The sequence below is a fragment of the Colias croceus genome, chromosome 7 (genome assembly GCF_905220415.1).
Source record: "Colias croceus chromosome 7, ilColCroc2.1".
In the NCBI taxonomy this organism is placed as follows: Eukaryota; Metazoa; Arthropoda; class Insecta; order Lepidoptera; family Pieridae; genus Colias; species Colias croceus.
The window spans coordinates 7,870,615-7,887,246 of record NC_059543.1 but is presented as its reverse complement, the minus strand read 5'-3'; the positions used below and the strand labels follow the sequence as shown (position 1 = coordinate 7,887,246).

General features: G+C 33.5%; 3 protein-coding genes across 4 annotated transcripts; 1 reads left to right on the top strand and 2 right to left on the bottom strand.

The window, feature by feature from the left end:
- Positions 1-1,381: 1,381 nt before the first annotated feature.
- LOC123693190 lies at positions 1,382-3,035 on the bottom strand. Its single transcript, XM_045638190.1, has one exon. The coding sequence runs from the start codon at positions 2,955-2,957 to the stop codon at positions 2,178-2,180; it is 780 nt and encodes a 259-aa protein (XP_045494146.1). The 5' UTR covers positions 2,958-3,035; the 3' UTR covers positions 1,382-2,177.
- Positions 3,036-5,098: 2,063 nt separating this feature from the next.
- On the bottom strand, positions 5,099-9,710 carry LOC123693311 (26S proteasome non-ATPase regulatory subunit 5). Of its 2 annotated transcripts, none has more exons than XM_045638351.1 (7): positions 9,660-9,710; positions 9,120-9,264; positions 8,799-9,020; positions 8,329-8,581; positions 7,941-8,129; positions 6,969-7,292; positions 5,099-5,380 (listed from the first exon to the last, which is right to left on the bottom strand). In XM_045638351.1, exons 2-7 carry the CDS (start codon positions 9,171-9,173, stop codon positions 5,184-5,186), a joined length of 1,239 nt encoding a protein of 412 aa, XP_045494307.1. In that variant the 5' UTR covers positions 9,174-9,264; positions 9,660-9,710; the 3' UTR covers positions 5,099-5,183. The 2 variants fall into 2 exon arrangements, with proteins under 2 accessions (XP_045494307.1, XP_045494306.1); XM_045638350.1 differs by having other exon boundaries at positions 9,349-9,696.
- A 4,269-nt stretch (positions 9,711-13,979) lies between these two features.
- On the top strand, positions 13,980-16,469 carry LOC123692961 (dnaJ homolog subfamily C member 9-like). Its single transcript, XM_045637811.1, has 5 exons — positions 13,980-14,336; positions 15,013-15,285; positions 15,362-15,489; positions 15,827-15,968; positions 16,160-16,469. Exons 1-5 carry the CDS (start codon positions 14,246-14,248, stop codon positions 16,336-16,338), a joined length of 813 nt encoding a protein of 270 aa, XP_045493767.1. The 5' UTR covers positions 13,980-14,245; the 3' UTR covers positions 16,339-16,469.
- The last annotated feature ends 163 nt before the right edge of the window (positions 16,470-16,632 follow it).

The following is a 16,632-nucleotide window of genomic DNA, read 5'->3' as shown; positions in this document are numbered from 1 at the left end:
CAAGCACCTCTATATCTGGTAGCTAAAATGCATCAAAACATTGAGAACTAATTTATTAATTCCAACAAAACAATTGAAATAAATCTATTACTTGATGAGATTAGTTACCCTTGGCGCCTACTAAAATCCCTAAGCGCTCATAAAATCTAAGAAACTTGTTCATACTATAAAATATAAATATGACGTGATGGGGTGATCCTTCAAGCCGCTTAAACGCCTAAGTAAACTGCACCGAGTGGTGAATGAGTGTCGCGTCGGCACCTTCGTACGCTAGATACAAAAAATATTTTTGACTGAATACCGGCGAGGTGTCGGTGGAGGCTAATGGAAGAGAGTGCTTAGCCAATACGTCCCGGCTGTAGTGTTTTAAACTGTTTGCTTTACCATAAAGCTCTTAGCCCCGTTCAAACCAATAGTCTCGTAGATATTTTCGATACAGGAGAAAAAACAAGTGCAAACATGAAAGTGAAAAGGTTTCCGTTTTATACAGAGTCTACTTATGCAGGTACAATATCATTGAATATGTACAAAAATGAAATTTGTAATCATATTAGAACTCAAGCATAGGTAAACAGTTTGGAAAATCCAAAAGTGCACGCCTCATAATCTCATCCTTTACAATAAAATTGATTATTTATAAAGAGTACGTGACTATAAATATAAAAATGAAATAAAATAAAACATTTGGAAAAGTAAAGAAAGCGGTACCGTAATAATTGAGCTATTTTTCTTGTGGCCCCACCTAGATGTGAAACTGTGCAGGTTTAAGGGACTGACTACCAACTTATTTTTTTAAACCTTGGCTTATAGTATAAAGAATCGAGTTTATAATGGTGAATTTTGAGTACACTATATAAAAAAAAAAAAAAAAAAAAGTCGATATTTTTTTTGTTTATTTAATAACAATTAAACCACATCGAATCAGACCCTGAAAAATGAAAGGGTTCTATTCCTGAGCATACTCAAGCGTAAGAGAAAAAAAAAGACTCGATTAGTAAAGTATTTCGGTCGCTATCGTGTTAACAAGAAAAAGGATCCGCACATACAGACACACGGACGTCCAAGACAGAACTTTTTTAAACTGTTTTTTAACTAGTTTAAATAACAAAAATGACATCAAAAATATCATGAACGTTAAAAATAGTGTTTTTTCTTAATATGTGTGTGTATGTATTATCTTACAAGTGCAATGTATGATACATAAAGACATTTTAAGTTTGAAAAATCAGATGTTTTGCGCGAAGTGACAGTAGTACCCACCTCAACGCTTCGCTTATGAGGCGTGCAATACAGAAAAGAGTGCGCCAAACAGTAAAAAGCTTAATATTTTCATATAAGAACTTTTATTATTCAAATTTATCATAAATTATTCGCAATATCGAGATTCAATAATTATAATTTTTCACAAAAATGACCTTATCGAAGCAACTTAAGATTTTATAATCAATTTTGCATCCAATAAAAAGAAGAGTCCACCTTCCACAAACTCGAGTTGGTCGCGCTCGGTTAACATTCCTTGCATATTTTTAACGACCGCAACCGATATGGAGTATGGAAACACTTGTGTAAGTTTTTATGGTATATCTGAACTAAATATCTTATTTGGTAATCAAATTACTTTAATTTTGATTAAATATTTAAACTAAGGAAATGAAGCGATGCAGTAATTTTAATATTTTCCATGCTACTATCATATAAGAAATAATAGATTGTTAGGACCCGCGAAACCTTTTATTGGCTATTAAAAATTAAAAATTTCGGATAGCAGATATGCGGTTTCAACCATGACTCAAACAATTCCATATAGAATTAGTATTAGTCAAAAGGTGTAAAGAAGTCAAACCAGTTTCGTTTATGCGTTGCCCTCTAATTGACAAATTGGAATCTTATTAAAATAAAATTCAAGTTCTTAACTGAACGAGACAGGCCGCACGAACGAATGTAGGTAGATATAGTTTGCCTGTATGGGACCTTCCCATCGGCTGCCGACGAATACCGAGTGAGCACGACGGCTGATCGCGCGCTGAGAATAAAAAGTCAGGAGCATTCGAAGCGCGTGCCTCGATGTGTGTGGTCTACAGTGGAGGTCTCGTTCGCCTGATTTATTGAATTCTGATTTTCACACCGTTTTTTCGGAAATTTTTGATGTAAACTTTGCAAAAAAACTATAGTTCTCATTACAAATCTGATAAGACGGATTCATTTAGACTGTTGGGTGATTTGTTTTTTATTTCTGCATCATCTACAGACGAAGAAACATCGCTTCCTGAAAGTGCGTTTAATTCTGGATACATCGCGGGTATAAGCTCAAAATTATTTAAATCGTAAGAGAAATCATCGACGTTGGATTTCCACTTACTGGCAATCATTTGTAATGGTTCCAGACATTGTAAGCTTTGTTTGACGCGTAAAAGTTCTATATTACATTGATTTTCAACTTCAAGCAGTTTGAGTTTATAAGCTTTTGCTATCATGTGCTTTCTAATTGCATTTTTCTTTTCAATTTGGGCCATATTTAATGTATTTTGATATCTTTGTAATTGCTTTTCATATTGTATCAGATTTTCGTCACAAGTTAATTTATCCTCCACACTAGTAGTATAAAAATCTGGAGAGCAAGGAACATCTAGATAGCTTGTTGTGTCAGAGTTGGTCTTAATTTCCTGTCCATCATGTGAAGCTTTAATATCTTTTTCCAAACGGCTCTTTTCTTGATTAAGTTCTAATTTTAATGATTCTATTATATTTCTACATTGCTTAATCCTTTCTTTTAAATTATTTTCATTATGAACTTCATTTAAGCACTCATTGTTTGCCCTTGAATCATATGTTATTGTTGCTTCTGGAATAACACCTTCCGTAACATTGCTTTGGGTATGAAAATTACAAGTGTCTATTTCTTGCATTTCTGGAGAAAGAGGTCTTGACCGACATTCCGCGTTGTCACCGGAGGCCATATCAATAAAAATCAAGTTAGAAAATTTAAGATATACGATAAATATATTATGTAGGAAAATATGAGCAAATGTCAAACAAATAACTTGCAATTCTTTGATGTTTTTACATATTGTTTTATAAATGGAACATAATGAGCGAACTTTTTGGAAACGCTCTAGTATAGGAGGTACAAGGAGGTAGCAACGTTGACAAGTGAGCATTTTAGTATAGTTGGTTCTTTGATATGCTGTTTCTCTTGCTATTTCGGTTACAGTCCGGGCTGTCTGGCTGGCCGCAGTGGTTGCGTTTAATAGTGCGCATCTTATCTGCACAGGAAAATATCCTTAATTTAAAGTCATTTTTTAACGCGTAATTTTTAATCTTTTGCCTTTAGATAGATCCATTAGACATACATTTTTTATTGCAAGACGTTTTTTTCGTTGTTAAATAGGTGCCAGACGCAATTTTTATTTCAAAATAATTAAAATATCATCGAAATAAGTGAAATTCCATCAACATGAGTCCCTGTGAAGGATAAGTAATCACTGTGTTACTTATACTAATAATATTCATTTTACTATTTACAGTTTTTTTGCAACAATCTACCATATCGCCTCCTTTTCCCAACGAACCTCAAATAGGACGTTAATGTAAACTTGATAAAAACCAAATATCATCAAGAAATTAAAGACTTTTTAACGGATTTTAAACGCGATTTATTCGTTGTATTATTTTCCCAAGTCTTTAATTTCAAAATGTATAATACTCGCGTAAAATCAAACACTAGAAAATACAAATATCATCAAATTCATATTTATACCCAAAAGTGTAATAAATATGAAACCATCTATTAAAAATATTAGTTTACTAATTATTCAATATAAGTATTAAAAAAGGATAATATAATATAAATAATAAAGTTATTACTTACCTTTTAAGCGGACTCATGTTGATGTAATTTCACTTATTTCGATGACATTTTAGTTATTTTGAAATAAAAATTGCGTATGGCACCTATTTTACAACAAAAAAAACGTCTTGCAATATAAAAATTATGTCTGATGGATCTATCTAAAGGCAAAAGATTAAAAATTACGCGTTAAAAAATGACTTTAAATTAAGGATATTTTCCTGTGCAGATAAGATGCGCAATATAAACGCAACCACTGCGGCCAGCCAGACAGCCCGGACTCTAACCAAAATAGCAAGAGAAACAGTATATCAAAAACCCAACTATACTAAAATGACTTTTTTTTAAACGTTGCTAGCTCCCGTACTACTCATGCCCCTGGTAAACTACGATAAAGCTACGATACGACCCAAATAAGACCACACGACTGTTGATCCTGGTATAAATTCTTTCCTGTTTTTTGAATTGGAGTACTAATACACTAAACAGTATAATTACACGGCAATTCTAAGAGACAAGAAAACCGTATCATAACCGTATCAAAATTATAGCAAAATATTTGTGTTTTGCTATTATTTTATATGACCGTTGCTGACACGTGTAGCTGAGCGAGCGAGATGTAATCTGAAAGAGGAGATTAAGCGCAGCACCAATTAATCTATACTCATCCCTTTCTAACGAAATTCATGCCCTATCGTTTGTCTCTTTCGTAGTGCAAAGTGTATTTTTTGAGATGCGGCTGCTTCGAATCGGATAGTTGTGGGTTTATGTGCACAGACCAAACGATTTTAGCGCAACAGTCTGTCCGACAGACTCCTCCACACGTCTGACAATGCATTAGTTATTTCGCTGAGAATGCACGTGTGCTTCTGTTGCTTTATAGGTACCCACTTTGCACAACACTCGTAAAAACTAAATAGCCAACCATTTGAGTAGAGAACAACTTTTTTTTTTTCTACTTAACAACCATTTTTTAAATGTACGAGTTACATCTGTGACGAATGAGCATAGTCTGATCGACCTACAGACGTGTTTATATCCATCTGCTGATACATATATCTCTTATCAATGTCAGTAGGTTTATAAGAAAAGAATAAGGGGTCATACGTTATGGTTAACCGAAACTGCAGCTTCGTATATGAATTCGTTATAGTCGATAGACAAGTTTGACATATGAATTAAGTCATTTTCACTTCCATATACATTACAATAATTTACGTTTGTAGGGTAATTGAAAAAAAACACTAAACATGTATAAAAGTAATGTATTTGAAACATAAACATTCTTTCAACAGAAATAATAATTATGAATATGAAAAAAATATTGCTTTTAAAACTAATCACCTTCTTCCATTGCCACTTGCATCGTAGTCTCCGCATAAAACGGACCTTGGTCAACATACGTCTGCAATCTCATAAGAGTGTTGGCGTCAAATGCTGTCGAGTTGGATAATCGCTTGATGATGTCATATTTTAATTCCATCAATTGCTTCTTATAGTCGAGAGTACGATCAAGCAGAAATTCGATGAAACCTGCAAGATACGCATATTATTATAATACCGACCAAATAATAATAATTTAGCGCTTTAGAAAATTGCAAATTTATCTAATTTTTCGATTTTTCTTTCAGAGTATGGAGGGTAGACCCAGAGTGGGAAGTAAAGAATAGACTAGGACAAGCCTGTATCTCCGCGTGTTAAAAACATACCTACAGGCGAGGGCCATTGCGCAAGGACTAATCTGGCCAAGGCTGCCGCAAGCGAAAAAAGGCACGCGCGCGCGCGCTATTTGTTCGACCACGTTAAACCTTCTCGATATTTGCAAGATGGGACACAAAATAAAAAAAAGCAAAAAGATACTGTGCAGTATTTAATTGTTTAAATACGGATCGTGATTGAAATTTAACTTTTTTTTGGTTGCCTAAAGACGCTGACAGGTAAAATCTACTTTGATTGGATAACATTATGTTCCTATTTGATCAAAATTGGTTAAGAAACATCCATATTAGAATTTCCTGCCTAGGTACCATCTAAGTGAGGTCGCGTGATTTAATGCCTATCTATGTGTTATTCTGAATAATCAGCTATGTACATACAAATTCGATTTCATCGTAATCAGTTCAGTAGCATTTGCGTGAAAGAGTAACAAACGTCCATCCATCCATATGTGTATATCTCACAAATTTTCACCTTTATAATATCAGTAGGATTACATATTTCAAAACAGATCAATTTAGTAATAAATTCATTTACTAGTGAGGTAACAATGATACAATTTTTATGTCTCGTCCGAAACAAAAACAATTTCGGATATTTTTAGTTTTTACACACACATAAGCAATCCTAGACCGCGGCTCTTTCAATACGTGTAAATTATAACCACATATAACTTATTATAAACCGTTCTCCCGTGAATGAAGGTCTAGATTCCCTCAAAAAAAATTTGGTAGGTAGGTAAATGAACAAGTGCTCGACTGGAACGCGAAGCTAAATTGAATCATATTGTTTATCAGATTGAGTACATTTATTTCTCTGAAAACCAATGCGAAGAAAAGCTTCTGTAGCTAGCTACTAGTTATTATTCTGTGACTAGGATGAAAATTAAAGTGTTCGTAGAAAAACTTTAAATGTGACACCACAGTGGGTAAATTTTAGTGAACGTGCGTTCGGATATATTGGAACTCGTAACAAGTAATGAAAAACATCAAATCAAATCAAATCAAATATGTTGCCTCATCATTGTCAAGGCTTTTTAAATGTTTGAAATATTTTAAAAAGTATAATGATAAATAAACTAAATTAACACTAAACTCCGACGGTAAATGCTATAAATAAATGTTTTAGAACGAGGTTATTTTGGTCGGCTTTTGAACTATTACTTGCTTTGGTATATCTTCATGACTATTTAATTTTTCTTCCATTTGATACTTTTCTACTTACTAACTACCCTCCATTTTTTAATGAATCGTCATTGTGTATTTAATTTATAAAAATATATTTTAGTGTTCTATAAAATTCATACTTATAACAACGTTTTCTTTTACACAATAATTTGAATTACCCGTCATTCACAATAATCCTAAAACACCTAATATTATCACAATCATATTTTGATACATACCTGCACAGTTTGCGACCAAATCTTCGCCCCACTTATGCTGACATACCGCGTCTAACAAATTAAACGCAGAGGACCGAATATCGGGAAATGGATTTTGACACACACCAAACAGAGTTTCTATTGAAGCAGGCTGTTTACTTAAGCTTCTAAACCATTCCCGAGTCATTAACGTTACTCTATGGTCTATGGGTTTAGTTTTTGATTCCGGATCCTGTTCAACACTTATCAAATGCGAAAAACATATAAGAGCGCGCACTTTAATCTCCGTTGGACTGTTTTTAATCATTTCTCCGACCTTCTCGACAGCCTGAGTGAATTTACTTCCTGGTAAGGAAGAAAAATCATGAATTAATATAATAATATAATGGTGTGAGCATTAATCCATAAAAACAAATTCTCAACTGAAGACTAGGCCTCTAGGACACGACGTATTTAAAACGCGCAGACGACCCTTGTAGCAGGAACGCGTCGTCTTTGCCGTAGATGACGAATTTGCGTATGAATAGATGCAAACTAACGATCGTTTGAAGTTGAATACTGATAAAATATTCAGATTAATTTCGTTAGCTTAATATTTTGTAGGTAGATTTTAATTTTATGAGGAAGCAATGAGCTACCTACTACAACGCGTCTGTGTATATGTAGACGCTTGTATTACAATCACCCCATTTGCTTTGGGTTACAAAATTGCGTCAAATCGCATACAGACGACATTTGCACATTGACTGCGCGTTTTAAATGCGCCGTGTGCTAGGGCCATAGGTATAATATGCTTCTTGGTGAGAAATTTTTAAGAAATTATAATGTATTACTGATTGCATTATCTAAAAGAATAATTCAAAGGATGACATATATCAACATTGTAATAAATGTAGTATGTTGAATTGTATATAGAAGGTAGTACATTAAGTTATAAGACAAACAATAGATTGAACTATAAATCATTTAAAAATAAGTATACTATATATTTACCAAATGCAGCCAAACAAAGTTTTCCCTCTAGTGTACTCCCGATAATGCCGAAAGTATCCAAAACAACAGGAAGTATTGTTTGATCATTGGAATCAAAACCTTCAAGTAATGTTTCCACTATCAAAGGGTACTCATTAATAATTTCTTTAGAATATTGATAAGTAACTGTGCCGAAAAATTTGATATAACCTAAAAGAATAATTTTGCATTATTAGACTGTAGGAACTTATATTATCTTGTGTTTCATTTTTTAACTACATATATTATTAATCTGACTTATCAAACACTTTACAGCAAGAGGACCATGCTGGCTGTGAAGTGTTTGAATGTAGGGATAGAAGGAATTTTACCAAAATGTATCCTTATAATTATATATTGTAAGATTTACCTGTCATTAGAAGACCTCCCAAGGGATTGTTTCGAAGTTCTTGTAAATGTTGAACCATTTGCTTAAATGATCCATTTTCTACCAAATAATTCATACCATAGGGTTTTCTAGCAAGTTGTGCAAGCAATTCTAAGATATTCATTTGATAAAGTATATCATCAGACTCTAGTTCAGAGACCATAAAGTTAATGTACCCTTGATCTGTACATAGCTTGAATAGTTCAGGTGACTTTGAAGAAATGTTCACAACTATCTGAAAGTTAACTCATAATTACAATTAACATAACCAAAAACATATAATTTTTTTATGTTTTTCATTAGCGATTTTAAAACCAATTTTATCTATTTTGTTTTAGACATTATGCAATATGCCTACATGTCATTTAAGGGTTAAAAAGCTTAACTTAATGCTATCATAGGTGTTGGTAATTATTTAAATCTTAATATTTTAAATTTAGACTTTAAATTACCTCGAAAGCATTACATTTACTGCTTGTGTTGCAATTAAACGCTATCTGCATTTCTTCCAATACTTTAGGATATGCATTCTCGGGGAGATTAGATGTGATGAGAATGGCTTTATTTGCAATGGCGACATCTTTATCACAAACCAATTGTGCAACAGCCACAAAAATATCAATGTGTTCAGGTACAGATAAAGCTGACGAATTTGTCATTAGTATTTTGTAGACCTGTAAATGTAAATACCATGAAAAAAGTTCGCTCTTTCAAAATATACATTAGTAATTTTCCAAAGCCATTTAGTACATTTTTTTTTTATATTAACATACCACTTCAATTGCAACTTGTCTAACAGGAACCTTTTCATGCCTCAATAAATACATCAGATAAGTAATATATTGCCGAGCCACATCACATGGTTCAATTATTTCAAAGCATTTCTTTAATACCTCACAAGAAAGCTCGACGTGTGTTCTGCAAAATTTTAACATTATATAAAGTCATCTGACTTTAAGAAATACCTAAGTTCATAGTGTACATTTCCATAACTTGTCGTACTTATTATTTGCATTGATGCACTGTAATATTTTAGATATGCCAACATTTTGTATTACAGATGCTGCTTCAGCAGGAGAAGTAAAATTTAACAGGTTTATAATATCATTTAAAGCTTGTGATCTCTGCTCTTCGTGCTGTAGATTTTTTGTAAAAACTCTGTATTGCTCGATGTTAGACATTGCTTAAATATTTGTGAAGTATCAACCACATTCGTTAAATCACTTCCTGGCTATGAATGATCAAATTTCTATGAATAATTCAATCTAATAACGCGCCGACTAGTGAAAAATGAAAATAACAACAAACGTTACCAGCAATTTTCGCTTTTGTTGACAAGTGTCATCTGTGGTGTCATCACATACGTCACATACCTACTTAACTGACACTTGACAAAGGACAATGTCATTATGTCAGGCGTCAGGTGTACTTGTAAGTGCCCTTACGCACTAGCGGTACCGCGGGGGCGGCTAACCGCGCGGTTAGCCGCTTTCCCATTTTAATATGCAACCGCTTATGATTGTACGCACTAATCATAAAAGCGGTTGCATATTAAAATGGGAAAGCGGCTAACCGCGCGGTTAGCCGCCCCCGCGGTTAATCGCTAGTGCGTAAGGGCACTTAAGCTTGTTGTAAAGCAAGTTGTAAAGCGACGATTATACTGGCTGTTTTCCAATTACAGAGCATTAAATGCGACTCAGTGGCGCACAATGCCGAATTATGGTGATGCTAACCCTGTGCAATAACTTCATTAATGTGTAAATAAAGTTGTATACATAATTATTGGTTGAAAACTATTTAAGGTTATTTTAAGTAATTTGGATTTTGATTATTTCATTAACATTTTTTTCAATGTTTGTACCTTCATCTATCAATTTGAATTAACTTTGATTATTTCGAAAAAATCACAATGAAACGAAAGCTTTAAAATTTTTTCCAACAATTAATAATTACTAACGATAAATCCTGTGGATAAATCGATTGCACGCATCAATTCACGCGCATTACTTTTAACTTTAAGAGTGCTCGATTGTGCGAAGTTGGAACATTCAACGTTAAGCATTATGCCGCATAATGCGCTCTAGTGCTGTAATTGGAAAACACGGACTATATACTATATAATATAGAACTATTGATAGAACTCAGAAGCAGAGGGAGCAGGAGCCTACTCCTATTCTTTTACGTAGGTACGCTCTTCTCTAAGTCTTTTCTTGAATGTCCCCAAGTCTTAAACTTTTGGAAACACTGCATGAGGAAGTTCATTCCATAAGTCCGTAAGAAATGTAAAAATTACATTATTGTAAATAACAAGTGATAAGTAAATCTACACATTGGAATGGTAGTGTTTTTCGCAAATCGTTCTATGATAGAACGATTCTGCGAGAATTGATTTTAGTTTTTGTAACTTTGCAGCCACATTTGCAGCAGTTTCTGAATATCCTACTGAAACCACAGGCTGTTTTCCAATTACAGAGCATAATGTGACTCAGTGGCGCACAATGCTTAATTGGAACGTGAAACGCACCAGCAGGTTGCGCTAAGTTCAGCGTTGAAAAAAAAAATATTCATAGAGTTAGCAATAACCTCATTAATGTGTAAATAAAGTGGTATACATGATAATTGGTTGAAAACTATTTGCGGTTATTTTATAAGTAACTAGCGGTCCGCCCCGGCTTCGCCCGTGGTACATATTAACGTTTTCTCTACATAAGAACCATCCTCGTACTTCAAGGAATATAATAAAAAAAGAATTATCGAAATCGGTTCAGCCGTTCTCGAGTTATGGAATTACAACGAAAAGTGGCATTGATTTTTATATATTAGAAGATTTGGATTTTGATTATTTCATTAACATTTTTTTCAATGTTTGTACCTTCATCCATACTGTACGGTTTACGTATTACATCGAAAGTGGACTGTATTTAGGTCGCTATAAATGCTGCTAATGATGCTATGATATTATGGGACAGCTGGGAACACTTTAATGGCTGCTAATAATTATATATGATTTACGCGGATTCGAGCGGATAGAGCACTCGGGCGCTGCTAAGGGTGAACTGCGCTTTCCGGCCGGCTCGGCCGTCGCACGATAATACTGCTGAGGCAGCTTGACCTCATTTACGTTATTGCTCAATTATTGTAATATGTAATGTAACTATGGATAATAAGTAATTTAAAATAAAATATTTGTTCGTTGCTCGAACACATACTTATATTTATTTTTTTAACATAATTTGAATTAACTTTGATTATTTCGAAAAAACTACAATGAAACGAAAGTTTTAAATTTTTTTTTCAACAATTAATAATTACTAACGATAAATCGATTGCACGCATCAATTTACGTGCATTATGTCTAAGTGCCCTTACGCACTAGCGGTTAACCGCAGGTGTGGCTAACCGCACGGTTAGCCGCTTTCCCATTTTAATATGCAACCGCTTATGATTGTACGCACTAATCATAAAAGCGGTTGCATATTAAAATGGGAAAACGGCTAACCGCGCGGTTAGCCGCCCCCGCGGTTAACCGCTAGTGCGTAAGGGCACTAAGAGTGCTCGATTGTGCGAAGCGTTGCTCTAATTGGAACATTCAACGTTAAGCATTATGCCGCTGCCATTTAGCTACTATTATGTATTCTGTGCCACTTCGCTCAAATAAAGTAATGTTTATATATCTGTGACTGAAACCATGAATGCAAACAAATTTATTAAATTTTCGTAAATACATATTAGATTGATTTATTTTTTTCCATAATTTCATGGAATATTTTATCTTCCATCATCCCATCATTTTTAGTTTCTTATTTTAGAAGTCGTGAAATTGTGAAATAAGAAATTCCATGGGGTCTGTGTTGGGTCTGTTGACTCTGTTCATTCATAAAAGGCCCTACTCACGATTCAATTTCAGCAAAAATCTGTTGACACAATCTGCAGTGAGCCGACAGATTGTGTCGTCAATAGTATAGTTGAGGGCACGTTGGGGGCGTAACCCAACATGTTGCGTATTACATCGGCGCGGAAGCAACCAGACAATTTGTCTCAGCAGATTGTGTGCGTGTTGAAACGTGAGTATTGTGATTGCTCCAATCTCGGCTCAATCGCGCTGCCGCGATAACTTTAGAATGCAGTAATCGCAAAATGGCGGTTTTGAGATAAACGCGGGAAAGACATTTTTACATATTTGAGGAAGATGTTTATATTTTATAGCCCTTGAAATCTATCAATAAAATTGGAACAGATACAAGCTTTACAAAGATAATTATCTTATATTTCATAAATTAGTAATTAGTGTATCTGTTACCGGAAATGTATGAAATCAAGGAATTGTATACAATTCCTAGGAAATGTGTACAATTCCGATACCATTTAGGAAATGTATAAAATATTGTTTAAAAAACTATTTAATGCATGCATATCCTAGGAAATGTATAATCTTCCTAGGAATTGTACCTATACAATTCCGATATCGCATTAGGAAATGTGTAAAGTAAATGCTTTCTGTAATAAAACACGTTGTTATTTTTTTATTGTAGCTCTTATTGATACAATCGGGTAACAGTCATACCGTAAAATTGTAATAATATTATGTTAATATTATTATCTTTGGTACTATAATTAACATTTTAAAAATCAACTATCTAACTTTTAACGTAAATATCACAAAATCAACTTATATTTATTCTTATAAAATCAAATTTTCATTTTGCAAGTAATCAGTCCCCTCGTCCCGCTGTATATATTATTATCTTAGGTACTATAATTAACATTTTAAAAATCAACTATCTAACTTTTAACGTAAATATCACAAAATCAACTTATATTTATTCTTATAAAATCAAATTTTCATTTTGCAAGTAATCAGTCCCCTCGTCTCGCTCGCGTATATTTGGCGCAGTCGGATTGTACAATCCGACGTATTACATTACGGCTAGCTGTTTTAATATGCTGAAAATTCGTCTTTTTCCAAAATTCTACAACGAGACGGTCGCGAGCCGACGGAGCCCCACTTCGTGGGGCTTCTATTTCTGTGTAGTTTTAAAAAACACGAACCTAACCTAACCCACCCCCTTATCCAAACCAAAAATTTCTGATTACGAATTATCGGCATAGTTACTGCAAAATGCCGACCGTTTGTAAACGGCTAGATTATATACAACTTGCCTGCGACATATCAATATCTTAAATATCTTACATTTCCGATAGCTATTTAGGAAATGTATAGATTTCCTACGAAATGTGTATAAAATAATTTATTTCACACATTTCCGTACGATTTTAGGAATTATATACATTTCCTAGGAATTGTATACAATGACGGATTACATACATTTCCGGTAACATATCCATTAATAATGCGTATTATTGCGTTGAGGTTTAGCATCAGGCCAGGCATCAACGTGACGTGCACACGTTGTGGCAAGCAATCGCGGAATGAAATTGTGTCATCAGATTGAGGGTTGGATGAATCGTGAGTAGAGAACGCTCAATCGCGACTGCAACAAATTGTGTCAGCAGATTGTGGGTTGTGTTGAACCGTGAGTAGGGCCTTTAATATGTCAACTCTACTCATAGCGTAGACACTCTGTCTACGACTCATAGTCATATTACCTATGTCAAGTAAATGTCAAATTTCAATCGACATTTGGCAACGATTTTTACATTTTGCCGCGCATCGTGCAATAACCTCAGGCAATAACAGTTCAATTCTGCATTTTATAAACAATTAAACACTCATATAATTTACCTGTTATCATTTGGCATAATTTAATCGAGGAGATAAATCCAAAGAAGGATAAATCGAATCAATATTAGGAAATGGTTTTGAACTCACAAGTTCTGTTTTTGTAATAAACATTTACAGGCCTCCTTTCCTTATTTGATTTATAATAAAACCTTAAATATGAGTCTATTAGATTTATGTAAACAATATTTTAACACCACTAATTTATATGAAATTTTACAAATCGATGAAAAAGCTTCAGAAAAAGAAGGTTTGTACCTGTCCATACTATCTAATATCTTTTAATATATATAAATCTCGTGTCACAATGTTTTGTCCTCAATGGACTCCTAAACCACATAACCGATTATAATAAAATTCGCACACCATGTGCAGTTCGATCTAACTTGAGAGATAGGATAGTTTAAATCTCATCGTTTTAGAGAAAGCGGGCGAAGCCGCGGGCGGTAAGCTAGTATATTATAAAGGCGAAAGTTTGTATGGATGTATGGATGTTTGTTACTCTTTCACGAAAAACTACTGAACCGATTACAATGAAATTTAGCACATATATAGAAGGTAACTTGGATTAACACATTGGATAGTTTTTATCCCGGAAATCCCACGGGAACGGGAACTATGCGGGTTTTCCTTTGCAAACGCGGGCGAAGCCGCGGGCGGAAATCTAGTAATATTACAAATCTGAAGAGTGTTTGTTTGAACGCGCTAATCTCAGGAACTACTGTTCCGATTTAAAATTCTTTCGGTGTTGGATAGCCCATTTATCGAGGAAGTCTATAGGCTATATAATATATAATCAAAGACTAAGACCAACACGAGTGGAGCAATGCGGGTGAAACCGCGCGGCACAGCTAGTATGCCATATATGGATACCCAAGTTTTATTTTTTAAAATGTTACCACTGTTAAACTTTTTTTTTCATCTAGTGAAAAAGGCTTACCACAGACTATCTCTGAAAGTTCACCCGGACAGGGTTAAAGAAGATGACAAATTAGAAGCTACTGAAAAGTTTAAAGTCCTTGGTGGTGTTCATGCGATTTTGAGTGATAAAGAGAAAAGGGAGTTATATGATACAACAAAGAGTGTGGATGATGGAGAGTACAATATTATTAAAGACAGAGATTGGACAGTGTACTGGCGATTGCTGTTTAAAAAAATTACAGAAGAAGATATTAAAGCATATGAAAAAGAGTATATAGGTACTGTAAGGTATTCATTTATTTTTTTTTTGTATGTCATGTAAGTGTTCTTAAATTGAAAATTTTAATATTTCAGGATCTGAAGAAGAAAAGAAGGATCTAAAAAATGCATATCTGGCGGGTAAAGGTGACATGGATTATATTGTAGACCAAGTCCAATTTGCGAGATCAGAACATGAAGATAGATTAAAAGCAATATTAACTGTAAGTTACCCATTCATTTTAATTTCTATAACTGCTTCTAGTTTGCTATTCAAATTAATTTTCTTCTAGAAAATTTATTACTATTATAGATTACACTGATTATCAGAAACTCTTTTAATGAAATTGATAAATTATATTTGTATGACTTAAAAAGTTGTGAATTTTAAGCCAAATTTATCTTTTAGTAATAGCTTTAATCAAGAATTTTTGATGCAGATAAATATTTTACTTTCCAATGTCTATATTGATACTTGAGCTCAATCTGTAACATAAAAAATAACCAATTTATCGGAGGAATAATATTTAGAAAATCAATAATTTATGTTATATTCCATAGGAAATGATAGACGAAGGAGAAATCCCAGCTTATAAAATATTTACTCATGAACCAGCTAAAAAACGTCAACGTCGTCATGCCAAGGAAAATCGAGAAGCAAAGGAAGCAGAAGAGTTCAAAAAAGAATTAGGTTTAGGTTCAGGTATAGATAATAATGAATTCCAAAATATTTCAATTTTATTTCTTTTCTCAAATCACATAGAATGATTCTATATTTAATTTATAGATTAAGACAATTAATAGGTAGGTAATTAATTTATAAAAAAAGGAGAGGATATTTACTTGATAATAAGTGTTTTTTGTAATATTTTTCAATGTTTATATTTTTTTCAGGTGAAAATAGTTTAGAATTAATGATAAAACAGAAACAAGAATCAAGAGCAAGTCAAATGAATTCATTTCTTGATAATTTGGCTACAAAATATGGTGAAGGCAAACCAAAAGGTAGGAAACGTAAAGCTAAAGAAACCAAGGAAACCACCACAGAAACCACCACCAAGAAACGAAAATGAAGCTGCTCTTTTTATTTTTATTTTTTTACTTGTTATCCTTGTGAAATATAATATGTTGTTTATATTTCACATGTCTGTTTAAGACATCACTTTCTATTACTCTCAATAAAATAATTATTTATGTGAAAAAATACTTTATTTCATTAAACAAAAACAAGTACCCTCAAGAATTTTCCAAATAGCTACTCATAAGGTGCTTTTACACCAAAGATGTCCGTGGATGCGTAGCAAGAGATGTTTGTAAAGAACCAATAGTATTGACTTTGACACCCCCTCTAAACTACTCGCGAAGTT